The sequence below is a fragment of the Nyctereutes procyonoides genome, unplaced genomic scaffold (assembly GCF_905146905.1).
Source record: "Nyctereutes procyonoides isolate TBG_1078 unplaced genomic scaffold, NYPRO_anot_genome, whole genome shotgun sequence".
Taxonomy (NCBI): Eukaryota; Metazoa; Chordata; class Mammalia; order Carnivora; family Canidae; genus Nyctereutes; species Nyctereutes procyonoides.
The window spans coordinates 76939760-76956642 of NW_026575126.1; the positions used below are offsets into that span (position 1 = coordinate 76939760).

General features: G+C 39.6%; 1 protein-coding gene across 1 annotated transcript in view; it reads right to left on the minus strand.

The window, feature by feature from the left end:
• LOC129519965 (S-adenosyl-L-methionine-dependent tRNA 4-demethylwyosine synthase TYW1) overlaps window positions 1-16883 on the minus strand; it is a 213518-nt gene that overhangs the window by 99605 nt on the left and 97030 nt on the right. Inside the window, exon 12 of the mRNA XM_055340814.1 lies at window positions 7736-7913. Within this exon, the coding sequence (XP_055196789.1) occupies window positions 7736-7913 (178 nt within the window). The remainder of the gene's footprint in view (window positions 1-7735; window positions 7914-16883) is intronic.

Consider the following 16883-nt stretch of genomic DNA (forward strand, 5'->3'; position numbering starts at 1 on the left):
TCCTCTAGGATCACTCACTGTAAAAACTCCCCTTAGGGGGAGAACTGTCAGCAAAGAGCCACATACTTGGAGCTAGAGGGGAGACTGAAATTCTCTTAAGGAAAAGTTAAAGTACCTGAAAGGATATACACTTGCTTGTGGGTCAAGGGAAGGCCAAGGGAAGGCCAACTGACAAAGTCCAGGATCTCCTTAGAAGATACCACAGAATGGGTGTACTACAGAAACTTAGGGGGGAAAATTTTTTTAACTAAAAGCAAAGAATTTAGTAAACTCCCAATCACCCAGAGTACATTATTACTTCCTAGTGCACACTCAAAGATAAAACAGTTGCAAGATATTCACCTGATAGCTCAACTGAATGAGTAAACTTGCTGTACAGAATAAACACTATAAAAGTTAGGGGTAACTTTCAAAATTCATGGCCTCTGTGCTATATTCGTAAATCTACTGCTTGTTTTTCTGAAAGAAACTAAGACACCAGAGATAACTGGTATTTGAATTTCTCTAAATTCACAGAAATAAAACAGTATCATCTGTACTCAGACGAAGTAGTTCTCTTTCCATTTTTCTCTTGGGCCACATGAGTTAAAGCGAGAAAACCCTTAGCTCCACTCAAAGAGGCCTCAAGTCAGAAAAGTATTAGTTTAAAAGTAGGGGTACCTCAGGACTATTTTGTTTCGCTACTCTGCAGTCTGGAGTATTTCAAACTCATAGTTTATAACACATCTTAGTATCTGGTATGTCAAATCTCAGTGCTCTTTTTTTTTTAAAAAAAGATTTAATTATTTATTTATTTATGAGAGAGAGAGAGAGAGAGAGAGAGAGAGAGAGAGAGAGAGAGAGAGGCAGAGACACAGGAGGAGGGAGAAGCAGGCTCCATGCTAGGAGCCTGACATGGGACTCGATCCCAGGACTCCAGGATCACGCGGACTGTGCCCTGAGCCAAAGGCAGGCACTAAAGCGCTGAGCTACCCAGGGATCCCCTCTCAGTGCTCTTCTAATTTTTTTCTAAGCTACTGACATCATTCTTTGAGGAAATGTGGGGGTAAGAAAGTCACCTTATATTTAGGAGCCCTAACACTTGGACACATATATTGTTTCCATGCCAGGAGGACTGCTCTGCCTTAAAGAAAGGTACACCTATGCATTATGTACTTCAATCCATCTCTGTTAGGGTATCAATTATCAGAAATTCTTCTCAGATACTAGAAATAAACTGACGACCTTAGCTTCAGGGTTTTTCCTCTGTCTAGATAGGTATTTCAACACATAACCAAGACATGACAACTCTTTGATGTCCAAATCTAAAATGGCAACTTCCCACATATTCTCTCCTTTGCCCAGATGAGGACATAACTAAAGAAGAGATGCACTCCCCTGAACCACAGCACCCTTGATATTGGAGCTTAACGAATGCTTTAGAAATCCAAAAAAGCAACTTCCCTTTTCTGAGCACTTTCTCTTGAGTATTCCTCCTAGGGTGTTCCTTTTCATTTTTTAAACTGTTGTGTTCAACATCAGAGAAATTTGCTAATTTCCTAATCCCTGCCCCTGCCACTCACTTCTTCCTCTTTGCCTCACTCCCAATTTACCAGTGCCTACACTAAAAGACCAGCTTAATCAATGCCTTTGTATCCCATCTGTTCAGTGATGGCAGTCAAGACCAATATGAACTTTGTGTTGTATCATGATCCCCCCTGCTGACAAGAGGAGGCTCACCAGCAAGAGTAGGAAAAGAGACCCAAGAACATTTTCCTGAATGTTCCCTGTGTGCCAGGCATTTGGCTGGACACTTTCAAGTACGTAGCTTGTTTACCACTCTGTAATTTTCTTCAGTCCCTGATGGCATTCACAAGGAATACTGTGCATGAGCAAACAACGAATCATTTTCTCTGGTTATCATTTTGCTGAGAATCACCTATATCCCACTTCTGGCAGATTTAATTCGTTTTACATGTATATGCCCCAAATTTGGGATGGACTCTGTTTTTGTATATGTTGTGTGTATATAAATCCCAATACCTCTCTATCCCAACTTCTCCCTCATGAGCCATCTGAAAACCCAAGGGTTTTAAATGTAACAAAAGCTTTTAAAAAAGAATGGCAATTCTATGCAAAATTTAGACACTGACTTTTTTTTTTTAATTTATGACAGTCACAGAGAGAGAGAGAGAGAGAGAGAGAGAGAGAGAGAGAGGCAGAGACATAGGCAGAGGGAGAAGCAGGCTCCGTGCACCGGGAGCCCGACGTGGGATTCGATCCCGGGTCTCCAGGATCGCACCCTGGGCCAAAGGCAGGCGCCAAACCGCTGCGCCACCCAGGGATCCCGACACTGACATTTTTAAAACCTTTCCCTTTTATCTTTACCCTTTTATACAACTTCAAAAAAGTAATATTTTAGCTAACCTTGTGACAATGTCACTGGTTTTCTAATTATTGCCCAGTAGTAAATAATTTTAACCAACCCACTGATTTCCTATGATGATAAATTTTAAACTGACTTTGCACATGCCTCTGTGTGTATGATCATTCTTTTTTACAAAAATAGTGTCTTTTTTACTGAATAAACTGGACACATAACACTGTGTAAGTTTAAAGTGTACAGTATGTGGCAGCTTGGGTGGCTCAGCAGTTTAGCGCCACCTTCAGCCCAGGGCGTGATCCTGGAGTCCTGGGATCAAGTCCCACGTCAGGCTCCCTACATGGAGCCAGCTTCTCCCTCTGCCTGTGTTCTGCCTCTCTCTGTCTCTCATGAATAAATAAATAAAATCTTAAAAAAAAATAAAGTGTACAGTTACATTTATACAGTGTAATGTGACTGCCAATGTAACATCACATTACATAATTATAGTACAATATTATTATCTATATTCATTATACTTTTTAGGTCTCTACAGCATATTTACTACTCGTTACAAATTTGTACCCTTAAACACCACCACCAATCTTACACCCTACAGCATTCCCTGGTAACCACTGTTTTACTTCAAAACAAAACAAAACAAAACAAAAAAAACAGATTTAACTTTTTTAGATTCTACATATAAGTTAAATCATATAGTACTTGACTTTCTCTGACTTGCATACCATACTTGCTCAAGGTCCATCCAAGCTGTTGCAAATGGCAGGCTATCCTGCTTTCTCATGGATGAATAGTATTTCATTATGTATATGCACCACATTTTTTTTCCCATTCATCTGTTGATAGGCATCTGGGTTGATCCTATATCTTGGCCATTGTGAATAATGCTGTAATAAACATAGAAGTACATACATCTCCTCAAAATCCTATTGTCATTTCCTCTGGGTATATATTCAGAGGTGGAGTTGCTGGATCATATGGTAGATCTATTTTTAATTATTTTAGAAACTTCCATATTATTTTCCATGGTGGCTGAACTGATTTAAATTTCTACCAACAACGTATAAAGGTTCCCTTTTTACTACATCCTCACCACATCTTTTGTCTCTTGTCTTCTCAATGACAGCATTTTAACAGGTGTGAGGTGGTATCTCATTGTGGTTTTGATTTGCATCGCCCTGATGATGAGTGATGTGAGCATCTTTTCGTGTACCTACCTGTTGGCCATTTTGATGTCCTCTTTGCAAAAATGCCTATTTAGTTAATCTGCCCATATTCTAATCAGATTTTTTTTGTTGTTGCTAAATTGACTGAGTTCCTTATTTATTTTGGAATGTTCTGTATGTCTGTTAAGTCCATTTGTTCTAAAATGTGGTTCAATTCTAAAGTTTCCCTATTGATTTCCTATCTATCTATTGCTGCCAGTGGGATATTTAGGTCTTTTACTACTATTCTATTATCTATCGACTTACACCTCATGAGCTCTTAGTATTTGCTTAATAGATTTCAGTGCTTGGGTATTGGAACTGTATATATTCACAAATGTTCTATCTTCTTGATGTATGGATTCATTTATCATTTCATAATGACCTCCTTGTCTCTTGTTATCCTTTTTGACTTGGAGTCTATTTTGTCTGATATAGGTATTGCTCACCTTTGACTCCCACCTGCTTGGAGTACATCTTCCATCCTTTTACTTTGAGTCTGTAGGTGTCCTTAGAGCTGAAATAAGTCTCCTGTATGCAGCATTTGGTTGAGTTTTATGCTTTGTTTTTTATCCATTCAGCCACTCTGTGCCCTGTGATTGGTGGGTTCAATCCATTTAAATTTCAGGTGATTCTTGACATGTAGGATTTCCTACTGTCATTTTATCTTTTGCCTTCCCACTGTTTATTTTTCCTTCTGTTTCTACCTTTGTAAGTTGGTGGTTTTCCATAGTGATTTGCTCAGTTTCCCCTCTTCTTTATGTTTCATGTCTATGCTCTACATATTTGCTTAGTGGTTACCAGGAGGATTACAAAAAACATCTTATAAAGTAGTCATTTTTTTCTGCTGAAAGCAATTTATTGTGATCTTCCCATAAAGATTCCACCCTTTTTATTCTTCAGTATTTTTGATGTCACAATTATCTTTTCATGCTGTGATTCTGCTACCAAGTTGTAGTAGCTATAATTATTTTTAAAGCTTTTCCTTTAACCTTTATACTATAATTAAGAGTTTAATATACTATTCTAAAAGAGAGTTACAGTGTTCTAATTCTGATTGTCCATTTACCACCTTAATTAGAGTTTTGTGTACTTTCATCTTCCCATTTCAGCTTGAAGAGCTCCTTGCAACATATCTTGTAAGGCAGATCTTGTGGTGGTAAAGTACTCTCTGTTTTGGTTTGCCTGGGAAAGCCTTTATCCTTCCGTCATATCGGAAGGATAACTTTGCCAGATATTGAGAGGCAGTTTTCATCTTTTAATATTTTGAAAAAGTCATTCTACTTTTCCCAAGTTGTAAAGTTTCTGCTGAGAAATCTGCTGATAGCCTAATGCAGGTTCCTTTGTAGGTTATTATCTCCCCCCACCCCCAGCTGCTTTTAAAATTCTTTACCATTTACTTTCGACAGTTTAGATATAGTGTGTCTTAAACAAAGTCTTTTTACAATGAGGTTAAGTGTTTTATTACCTTTGTGGACTTGTCTGTCCAGTTCCTTCCCCAAGTTTGGGAAGTTCTCAGTTATCATTTCTTTAATATGATCGACTTCCTTCTCTCTCTTGTCCCTCTGGTAAACCCAATCATCTAACGTTGACTCTCCTAATGGAATCTGATGGTTCTCATAGGGTTTCTCTACTTTCTTAAAATCTTAGTTCTCTCTCCTCTTCCACCTAACCATTTCTAGATTCCTATCTTCCGGCTTGTTAATTCTCTCTTTCATCTGATCTGCTCTATTTTCAATGCTTTGTAAATGCATTCTTCATTTCACGTATTGAGTTCTTCAGCTCCAGAGTTTGGTTCTTCTTTAGAATTCTTTAGAATTTCAATCTCTTTGGTAAAGTACTCCTTCTATTCATTAATTTTATTCCCGAGATCATTATATTGCCTTTGTAAGTTTTCTTGTAGCTTGTTGAATTTCATCATAATAGCTAGTTTGAATTATGTATCAGATTGCAATATTTTGTGTTTGGGGGTACAGCTCAAAACGAGCTGCATTTTCCTTTTGTGATACTATATTACCATGATTTTTCATGGTTGGTTTCATAAAAAGTGCCTCTGCCACAGTATCTGGAGCAGCAAATACCTTTCTTTGTTATGTAAAAGTCTTGTTTACTTTGATTCCAATAGTTTTAACAGGTTGGTAATTGGAAGCCTTCCTTTTCTCTTCCAGAAGGTGGTGCTGCAGCACAAGTTTTTGGTTTTTCTTACCAGAGCGGACTCCCCACTGCTGAAAGCTATGCATTTAAAAGGGGAGAGAAGGGGTGGCACCACAGTGGAAGGTGGTATGTGCTTAGCACCTGGGACTTTGGGTATGGCCCATGACCAGGTGGTAGGATCCTCAAGTGGGGGGTTCCCAGAGCTCTGTGGGCAATCCTTTTACAAATATCCCCTGGGGCAGATAGCAGGAAATACTTTCCTTCAGTTCCATGCCTGCCTTCTTCCTTTCCCTTTCCTTCCCCAGTCACTGTGGTTTCTGAGAGAAAGCAACAGGTTCTCCTCTGGCTCTGTAGCAGGCGCCTTCACCCTCCACCTCCTCTGCCAGAAGGGTGGTGCTGGCTCCCTATCAGACCTGTCCCAGCAGCCTCTGCTGCCATTCCCCTTACTCCTGGGGAGTAGTACTCCCCTGGCCTCCTCCAACATACAATCCACTCTCTTTTGGGTACACACACAAATGAATCTCTTGGATGTCCTGATGTGCTGTACAAAGGTGCTTTTTTTGCTTTGTTTTGTTATGGATGTCTGATTAGTTGTAAACGGAAGGCAAGAGAAAAAATGGAATGAGGCAGGCCACTGTGATTCTGACATGACTCTATTGGTGTCTTTTTATATTTAAGAATTTCTCTTTTTTTCATGTTATATTTTATTGGTTGGTATTTACAAAACAACTTTGAATTTTAAAAGATCATTGTCTTTTATTCCTATGTGCAAATTTCCCCAGTATTTCACTAGCCATTTCCTGAGAACTTACAGGTACTACACTAGTGACATGAAGATAAACAAACATGGGTCACCAGTCTCAAGCAACTCTGTCTAATGGGGAAAGCACAGATAAATAAGTAAAATTTAATGTTTGGTGTTATAATATGTGCATAGTTCAAGTATAATACAAAAACATATCATTTCCGGGCCCCAGAAGATGGTCATCTCCATCTGGAAAGCTCCCCGTCTAAGTCACCCAAACCAACTCATCATACCTGTTAAACCTGTTCCTTCCTTATGTGATCCTCTACAGCTCCAGAGCCCCATAATCCTAGCAATCAACAGGCTGGAAACCTTCTAGTCATTAACTGGTCCTCTTCTATGCTGGACTCTCAAGAGCCATGCAATTTGCCAAGCTGATCTATTATGTCTCAATAATGTCTTTTTTTAGGACTCTTCACTCTCTCTGTCTTACTTTCATCTTTATTATACTCTTACCTAAATGAACCCTCTCCTAGCGAGTTGCCTGCTTTTGGTTCTCCCGTTTTACACCATGCTAGCAGAATTCTCTGCAGGAAGCAAGATCTTTCCAAAGAACAGCACTTGAAATTCTCTACAATCTACCCCCTACCTTTTCAACTTAGGTTTCCAGCTGCCAGTCTCTTTCATACACTCTGTGGTCCAGATGAACTATATTTACATAACAGTATCACAAATACCCTAACTTCCAACCTTTCTCAGGAGGTTCTTATTAAAAACTATAGCTTCCAACCTTTAAGATTCCAATTAAATGGTGACTTTGCTGAGAAGTTTTACCCTGTTTCTCCCCTTCTGGAAAAAAACTGCATTCTCTTTTGAATTCTCCCAGCAATTAATTTGTGCCTCTATTCTTTTTACTAATGTTATCTTCCTAATAGAATGCATTTTTAAAAGTAGGCCATCTCAGGACACCTGGGTGGCTCAGTGGTTGAGCATCTGCTTTGGCTTGGGGGGTGATCCCAGGTTCCAGGATGGAGTCCTGTATTAAGTCCTACAGGGAGCCTGCTTCTCCCTTTGTCTGTGTCTCTCATGCATGAATAAATAAAATCATTTAAAAAAAGAAAAAAAAGAATAGGCCCATCTCTTGCCCCAAAAAGCCAACATGTGTATGTAGTGAGTAACTGATAAGCCCTTTTTGAATACATTAATGCCTGTTTTACTTTTCGGTCAAACAGATTCAAGTAGAGTATCTTAATAAGCTGGATGGCTCACCTGATTTCCACAGGGAATTGTGCATTTGTGACCAGGAAACTAGAGATTTTACACTCATGGAGTAGTTTCAAAAACCTATTGATTTCTGGGTACATGATGGGTTCTCCCACAAGGGACAACGCACAGTGCTTTACCATCATTGCTTCTTCAAAACGTTCTTCTTTGACACCTGGTACTCCTGGAGAACACAGTGAAAAGGAACAAGCTCAGTAAGTCATGGGAAAAACTTTTATTTTTCTTAAAAGTTTTTAATTTTTCTTAATGGTTCTTTAGTCATAGATGGCAAATTCATTTTTTATACCATTCAAATAATACAAAACCACGGCCAGGAAGAGGAAAAAGCTAGAATTAGTAAATCAGAAAAATCAGCAATCTCATCCTTGGTTTTAATACTAATTAAATTACATGAATACAAGCAGGCAAACCAAATTTTGTTAGCTAATTATCTGGAATGCAGAATATATTACTTTCCATAATTTGCTTAGTTCTGTATTCTTTCATGTTGGTTTAAGAAAACGAACTCAAATGTTTACTACAGATAAGTGGATAAACAAAATTTAGTATAAATGGGCAAAGGAATATTATTTAGCTTTGCAAAAGGAATGTGATGCTATCAGGTGACAAATGGATGAATCTATGCTAAGTGAAAAGAGCCCAACACATAGGGACAAATGTATGAATTCCCTTATTTGAGGTACCTAGAATTGGCTAATTCAAACAGAAAGAAAATAGAAAGTTACCAGAGGCTGGGAAGAGGGAGATACAAGACTTGTTTTTTCTTGGGTACAAGATGATGTAGGGATGATGACAAAGTTCTGAAAATGGATAGTGGTGACAGTTGCACAATATTAGGAATGTACCTTAGTACATTCAGTAATGACACTGATCAGTGACACTGATCATACACCTTAAAAATGGCTGCACTGGTAAATATTGTGTTATATATATTTTACCACAATAAAAATATGAGGGGAAGAAGCTGAACTCGGTATAAGGAAAAGCCTCTTCTTATCTCCTTCATTCCACAAAAATTCTGAATTGTGAAACTAAATGGAGTTGGTTCAAAACCATATAAGAAACAAAAAGAAACCTGAATTTATCACCATTGGCTGCACGTTGGAATCATCTGAGTGTCGAAAACTAGGTCCAATGCCAAAGATTCTACTTAAGTGAGTGCAAACCAGGATGATGGGACCTTCTAAAACTCAAGTGACACTAACGTGCAGCCGAGGTGGAACATCACTGCATAAATCACAAGTCCCCAAATCTGTTTGCACATTGGAATCACCTGGGAAATCTTAACTCTTCCAAATTCCAGGCCCCAGCACAGACCAATTAAACCACAATCCTGGGGGAGAAGCACAGGAATCAGTAGTTTCAGAAGCTCCCCAGGTGGTTCCAATGTGCCAACAAGTTTGGGGACCACCGGCACACACCACAGGTTCTTGACCCTCACCAGACCTTGGAACTACCCAAAGCACTTTTAAAAATCCCAATGTCCAAGTGGTATCCCAAACCAATTAAGTCAAAAACCTCTGAGGACGGGACACAGGCATTTTTTTAAAACACTTCCCATTCGTTTTCAGTGTGCAGAGTGGGTTGAGAACTGCTCTCAATTCAAATGTACAAGGCACTCATGACAGTCCCTCAATCTAAGACAGAATTTGGAAGACTTGGAAAGAGTATAAAAAGGGAAATAAAAACATATCTTCTTTATTTCTGATATTTCTATCAACTAACTCTAAGTTCTTTTCAAAGCATATAGTCTCTTCACAGATTCCTTGTGAAGACTGGAGGTGGGAGGAAGGATGTTAATATTCCCTCTCACTTAGCCACCCTGGAAACATAATTTCCTGAACCATGAAAAGTCCCTACCTCAAAGAATTTTTGTTGGCATTAAATAAGATAATGCATGTAAAAGGCTTTAGCAGAATGCCTAGCGCACAAAAAACATTTGTTTAAAATTTATCACTGCTATTATCCTGGTTTCTTAAAATGATTAAATCCCAGTCGGTATCACCTTAACTATATAACAAACCCAGAGAAAATAAAGTCAAGTTTCACTGCTCATTTGTACCTTATTTACCAGAAAGTGATTTTATTTTATACATATGCAGCTGAGCATGCACACACACTTTATGTGGAAACAAGCAGCTGCAACTAAATATCCAAAAGATCAAACCAACACAATACAGACTAAAACCAGAACAATCTAAATGTGACAGATGATACCTCCTATGATTGCTATCTAACTGCAGTTCTGAGAATGTATTTCACATTAGTATTTTTAAATGAGTGATTTTTTTAGGTGACTGAAACCTACGATCTTAAGTGAATCAAGTTTTTTTAAAAAACTTGATCCCTAACTCACTGTACATTGCCAAAACAATTCAGCAGAAAGCATTTCCTTTTTATTTTTAATAATAAATTTATTTTTTATTGGTGTTCAATTTGCCAACATACAGAATAACACCCAAGTGCTCATCCCGTCAAGTGCCCCCCTCAGTGCCTGCCACCCAGGCACCCCCACCCCCCGCCCTCCTCCCCTTCTACCACCCCTAGTTCGTTTCCCATGGAGTCTTCCATGTTCATTTCCTTTTTATAAAAAATGTCATTAAATTTAACCGCACTGCCCCCCCTCGCAATGAGCATATGAGAAGGGCAGATTTAACCTGAACTGCAAAATTAACCTGAAACTCAGAAAGTAGAATAATTGAGCATTGGCTAGGCCCTAAGCACTGGAAGTCATGTGTAGCAGGTCTAAATTCTGGCTATACCACTAAGTTGGTTTGTGTTTCTTGGTCAAGCCACTCAACCTCTCTATGCCCATATTCTCTAATCTACAGATGGGGATTTTACACACACACACACACACACACACACACACACACAGCTTTTTTTTTTTTTTTAAAGAATGTATTTATTGAGGGAAGAGAGTGCAAGCAGGGGAAGGGAAAGGGGAGGGGAGAGAGAAAATCTTAAGCAGATTCCATGCTGAGCAGAGAGCCCAACACGGGGCTCAGTCTCATGAGGCTGAGATCATGACCTGAGCTGAAATCAAGAACATGCTCAACTGACTGAGCCACGCAGGTGCCCCCATACACAGCTTTTATAAAAATTCAATTAAATAAATACCTAGGGCAGTGCCAGGCCTAGCACAAAAGCATTCCAAAAATGTTAGCTGCAAATATTTTTATTTGAATAATATTTATTTTGTGAATTGAAACAAAAATTCAATCTTTTAATTATTTCAAAAATGAAATAATTCCACTCAATTCAGCATATATTTATAGATCACTTTCTATGTGCCAAATAGTGCTCTAGGCAGCTTTTTTTAAAGATTTTATTTATTTGACAGAGAGAGAGAGCCAGAGAGCAGAAGTGGGGGGAATGGCAGAGGGAAAGGAAGAAGCAGGCTCCCCACTGAGCAGGGAACCCAACGGGGAACTCGATCCCAGGACCCTGGGATCATGACCTGAGCCAAAGGCAGATGCTTAGCCAACTAAGCCACTCAGGCATCCTCTAGACAACTTTTCTACAGTGAATAACTTTACAAATAATTTATCTATTTAGAGAAAAACCTCTGCCTTTGTGAAGTTTATATTCTTATGAAACAGAGAACATCAAACATAATAAATCTGTAAATTCTATACCAGTGTAGTCCAGTAAAATGTTCTGAGATGATGCAAACGTTCTCTGTGCAATCTAATACAGTAGCCACCAGCCACGTGTGACTCTTGAACACTTAAAAGTGTGGTTACTTTGATGACAAACCAAATTTTTTTTTTAAATTTTCATTATTCAAAATATAAAGGCCCACACGAGGCTACTGGCTACCACACAGGATATGCATATCTTTAGTATCTTAGAAGGTGATAAGCATATGGAACAGAAAATGTAGAGTAGGGTACAGATTAGGGATCCAAAGAAGAGGAGGAGGCAGGCTGCCTGGAAAAAAGGGCAGTCAAGAGAAGCTCGCTACAAAGCTGTGATCTGACTTGAAGAAGATGCGGGTGGTGACCCAAAGAATCTAGGCAGCAGATGGCAGAGCAAAGGCCCTAAGGCAGGAGCACACTGACATGTCCAAGGAATCTGAGAAACATGGGTAGCCACGGCAAGGTTTTCCACTTCCACTGGAAAGGTGGCATAATCTAAATTTCGTTCTAAATATTTGGATCAGATTGGATGCTAAACTGAGACTATAGGGGCAAAGAGGTTACACTGGCAAGAGGCTATTGTATAATCCAAGCAAGAAATGATGGTGGCTTCCACTGCAGTGGTGACAGTGGAGGTTGCAGGAAGAGATCTATCTTGAAGATAAAATCAATAGGATTTTCTAATGGATTGGATGTAAGATAAGAGAGAGAAAGGTAGTTAATGATGTCTTTAAAGATTTCTTTCAATTTATTTATTCAGAAGAGACAGAGAGAGAGAGGCAGAGACACAGGCAGAGGCAGAAGCAGGCTCCATGATGAGGGAGCCCGATGTGGGACTGGATCCCGGGACCGGGATCATGCCCTGAACCAAAGGCAGACGCTCAACCACTGAGCCACCCAGGCATCCCGGTAATTAATGATTTCTACAAAGCTTTGGCCAGAGAAACAGAGCTGCCACCAACTTAGACAAACAAAACTTTTGAGGGTAACAGGTCTTACAGGGAAGGAATAGCCTGTGCTCAATTTTAGAATGGTAAAGTTTGATATCTCTTATATATGTGTGAATGAGTGTCCAATGTTCAAGTTTGGATTCTGCAAGAATAAAGCGGGAGGAAATAAACATTTTGGCAAATGGATAGTACTTCCATTTTGGGCCTGAGTTGGACTGCCAGGGCAGTGAATGTAGATGGAGAAGTGAACTGGGAGCTAGGGCACTCACGGAGTGAACTGGGAACTAGGGGACTCAAGTCTAGGGAAAGAAAGAGAGGTCACGGGAGGACACCTAAGAAGCAGCCAGGGAAGGAGGAAGATGTAAAAGCAAAGGATCAGCTGTCATTCTCTCTGAGAGCCTGAACTAAAAATCTCAACCTATCTATTTAGACAATGACAAAAACAAAAACCCAGACAAAAAAAGTCCCATGGTAAAACTCCTTAAAGAGTCATAATTCTAGGATTTAAAAATTGTCCTAATTTTCTCAAAAGTAAGGTGTTGACGGGAATATGTAAAATCATGGTTCTGTCCTTCATAACACATTTCTATTTCATGCTCACTGCCAGAGGCTATTATAATAGTGATCTTTCCTGGGGATCCCTGGGTGGCGCAGCGGTTTAGCGCCTGCCTTTGGCCCAGGGCGTGATCCTGGAGACCCGGGATCGAGTCCCACGTCGGGCTCCCGGTGCATGGAGCCTGCTTCTCCCTCTGCCTGTGTCTCTGCCTCTCTCTCTCTCTGTGTGTGTGTGACTATCATAAATAAATAAAAATTTAAAAAAAAAATAGTGATCTTTCCTAAAACAAGGCCTTACTTCACTGTCCTCAAGAAATAGTTCAGGAAATAAGACATCCTCTAAATTTCTAATAGCAGCTCTGGAGCAGGATGATAGTCCACAGAACAGCAAACACTACATTTCAGTAACAAATCTACAGAGATGTTTTCCACATGGGGAGTGTCTGTCTGTCTCTCTCTCACACACACAGAGGCTCTCTCTCTATTCCCATATTTCCCTAAACCTTACCCTCTTCACTTCTGCTTTGTTATTCTGATTTTTTCCCCCTTAAGTAAATTCCTGACATTTCCCTTATCCTGAATAGCTTCCTGATCCTGGACAATCACTACAGTCATCAGATTACTACGAAGCAAACTTTATCTCACTCAAAGATGCCAAAGCAGAAACTTGACACGCCAGAAGTGTCATACTCTGTTATAGCAATAAATCCAAGTACCACAAAAATAAACTTGATATATTGCCCAGCATAAGGGCATTCTTGCCTATTTCTGAAGTGTGGGTCAATCAGACATAAAATGAGACATAAAATATTCTCTTCCTTCTTTTCATAACAATATAGTCCCTCGCTAAAGATCTTGCTAAGAACCCTCCTGGTTGAACATCAAATAGATCTTTGACATGGTCACTTCCACTGGGAAGTTTCTCATAAATAACCTTCAGAAAACAATTAGCAGGTGGGGCTTTCTTCCTCACCGCCCCCATGTTTCTTTTGGACATGTACTTTAGCATGCCTTGTTTGTGAAAACCATCCGTAGGAAACTTATTTTTTTGCATTACTTCACGTCTAACTTAAACTATAGATTAAAAAAAAATCTAGCACAAATAATGTCTTTTCATCTTTGCAACTTCAGCAATGAAGATGTTCCTGACAAACGGAGTTCACTCACTTGATTGCTGAACTGATAGGAATTGACCTAAGGAAGCCTCCACCCCAATCTCTGGAACTATTTCTCCCCGGTGTAGTTATCTAGAAGGGGACAGGCAGCATTTTGAACAGATGCTGAGCTGCACTGAAATTCTGACCCACTTGTAATCAACAGAAAGTTAATTCTGCATGTGTATAAAGGGAAAGCCAATAAAGGTCATGAGGAGAAAGATATTTTAATGATTCAATTAAGTAACTGAAGAACAATAATTGCCCTCAGAATTGAGAACAGAAGCACAAAAGGGAAGCATTAAAAAAACAATCAAAATATCTTCAAAATCTGTTCAAGGCTGGCCATTTAGCTAAACCTTGAAGTTTAGAGGGAAGAAGCAAAAAGCCCCACAGCAAGTCTCCTCCTCCACAAAAATAAAATCATAAAATGACTATACCAGACCCATAAGAGAGAGCAGGTATTCATCATGATGTAGAAAAGCACACTAAAAAACAAAATACTCCAAACCATAATAAGGGAAATTATTAATAAGTTAAGACTGAACCTCTAAAGAGGGGATGAAGTCAGGATATCCAGAATATAACCAACTAAGAAGGAAATAGCTTAGATTCTTTGAAAACCGCCTGTAATGTTCTGAAAGCATTTGTTTAAACCTGAAATTTGTATTTCCACAGATATAATGCTGTTAAAATGAAGATTAAGTTACCATTCAAACCCCTCAAGACCAAATTAATCTGCAATATACTTAAACTACAGTACTAATATATCTATTTCAATATCACTAATTAAATTCATTTTTTTCCCTAAGGAAAATGTAACCCAAATTCTAACTAAGAAAAATGGCAATATCCCATTCCTTTGGTTTTTAATTTTGTTTTGCTTTTCTCAAGCCACTGGGGGCACAGGGTAATAGGGAAACTCTACTACGGCTGTGGGAGAAAGGGGGAATTTCCAGCAGGGTCTCCGTGAGTGAATAACTACATCCCATGATATAAACCACCTCTCCAGACCAGTCTCTGCAGAGGAGTTCAGATCTGGAGAAGAGAGAGAAGAGAGACTCCACCAGTGGCTGAAATAAAATCTAGAGTTATGTATCTGCATCTTTATAGAGTCCACATGTAGGATCCGTTTTAGGACTGCAGCCCGGTGAGGATATGCAGTTCAGAAGAGGTAGCAGGAGTTAGCCCCACCATCTTCACTCTGAGGCTCACCATTCAGAAAGGAAAAAGACTTGTTTTATTTAAACTCTATCCTCTAGGAATGAACAAAAGATAGAACATAGAGATTTCACTGATTGCAGGAGGAATTCTGGTTTATAAAAAAAGAAAACTTTAGGCTGGGCAGCCCCGGTGGCCCAGCGGTTTAGTATCGCCTTCAGTCTGGGGTATGATCCTGAGACCCGGATCCTGGAGACCCAGTTTGGCGCCTGCCTTTGGCCCAGGGCGCGATCCTGGAGTCCTGGGATCGAGTCCCACATCGGGCTCCCTGCATGAAGCCTGCTTCTCCCTCTGCCTGTGTCTCTGCCTCTCTCTCTCTTTCTCTCCCTCTCTGTCATGAATAAATGAATAAAATCTTGAAAGAAAGAAAGAAAGAAAGAAAGAAAGAAAGAAAGAAAGAAAGAAAGAAAGAAAGAAAGAAAGAAAGAAAGAAAGAAAACTTTAGGCTATAACCACTGATAAAGCCTAAGTGAAGTTACAAAATCTCACTGCCTGACGAATGTCTACAATAAAATAAACAGTCATACATTTGAATGGTTTACTTTCTGCTGAGAGTCAAGAAGACAGAAAACATAACCAATATTCTGAAATACTAAAATTCCATAATTTTGCCTGTTATGATATTTTTAAAAAGAAAACAATATGTTTATTGAGGGCTGCAGGCTACCACCAGTTTTCTAGAAGAGCTCTATATTCTTCCAAATTATGTATTTCATCCTTTAATAATTAGGGTTTTTTTTCTCTTTTAATACTACAGTATCATAGCTAGGTTTACTATATAATATAATTATTACAGCAGTAAGACAGATTTTTCAAAAAAGTAATGCCTTATTTAAGCTTGGAATGAAATTTAAAAAAAAAAAAATTAACAAATAGTTACCATGATCCAAAACCTGAAAATAAAGAGTGCTCACTCTTCGTGAAAACATAAAATATGAGAGCTCCTTTATGCCCATATGCCAGCCTGTCAACCCACCACTCCTTCAAATATAAGCCCATTTTCTTTAATTTTTTTTTTTTTTAACAAACCCTTGCGTCGAGGGCTGATTTTTCAATAGATCGCAGCAAGGGAGCTGCTCTGCTACATATGAAACCCCGACCCAGAAGCAGGTCGTCTAGGAATGGTTTAACACCAGGTTCCCCACGAACGTGCGTTGCGGGCCGGGCGAGGGGGCAGCCCCCTTTCCGGCCGCGCCCGGGTTCCCAGGACGACCGGCTCTCCGCACCGGACCCCGGTCCCCACGCGGGGCACGCAGGACGCGCGCAGCAGTCCGCCAGTGGGGACGACAGGGGACCGGCTATCCGAAGCCGAGGCACCGCAGCACTGCCCTATCATTGCCTGGGCGGGATTCTGACTTAGAGGCCTTCAGTCATAATCCCACAGACGGTAGCTTTGCCCCATTGGCTCTTCATAAGCCCATTTTCTACTACTACTTTAAAGAAAAATTGCTCTGGCACCTTGAAAAGTGTCCGTGTACAAATGTTCCAACTAAAAACCAGTTCCGACTTGAAAACCTTTATAGAAAATTTATTGTTGATTAAATGAATCAACAATACATAGTAAACAATGTTTTACTGACATGGTAACACTGTCAAGTAATGAAGATGTGAA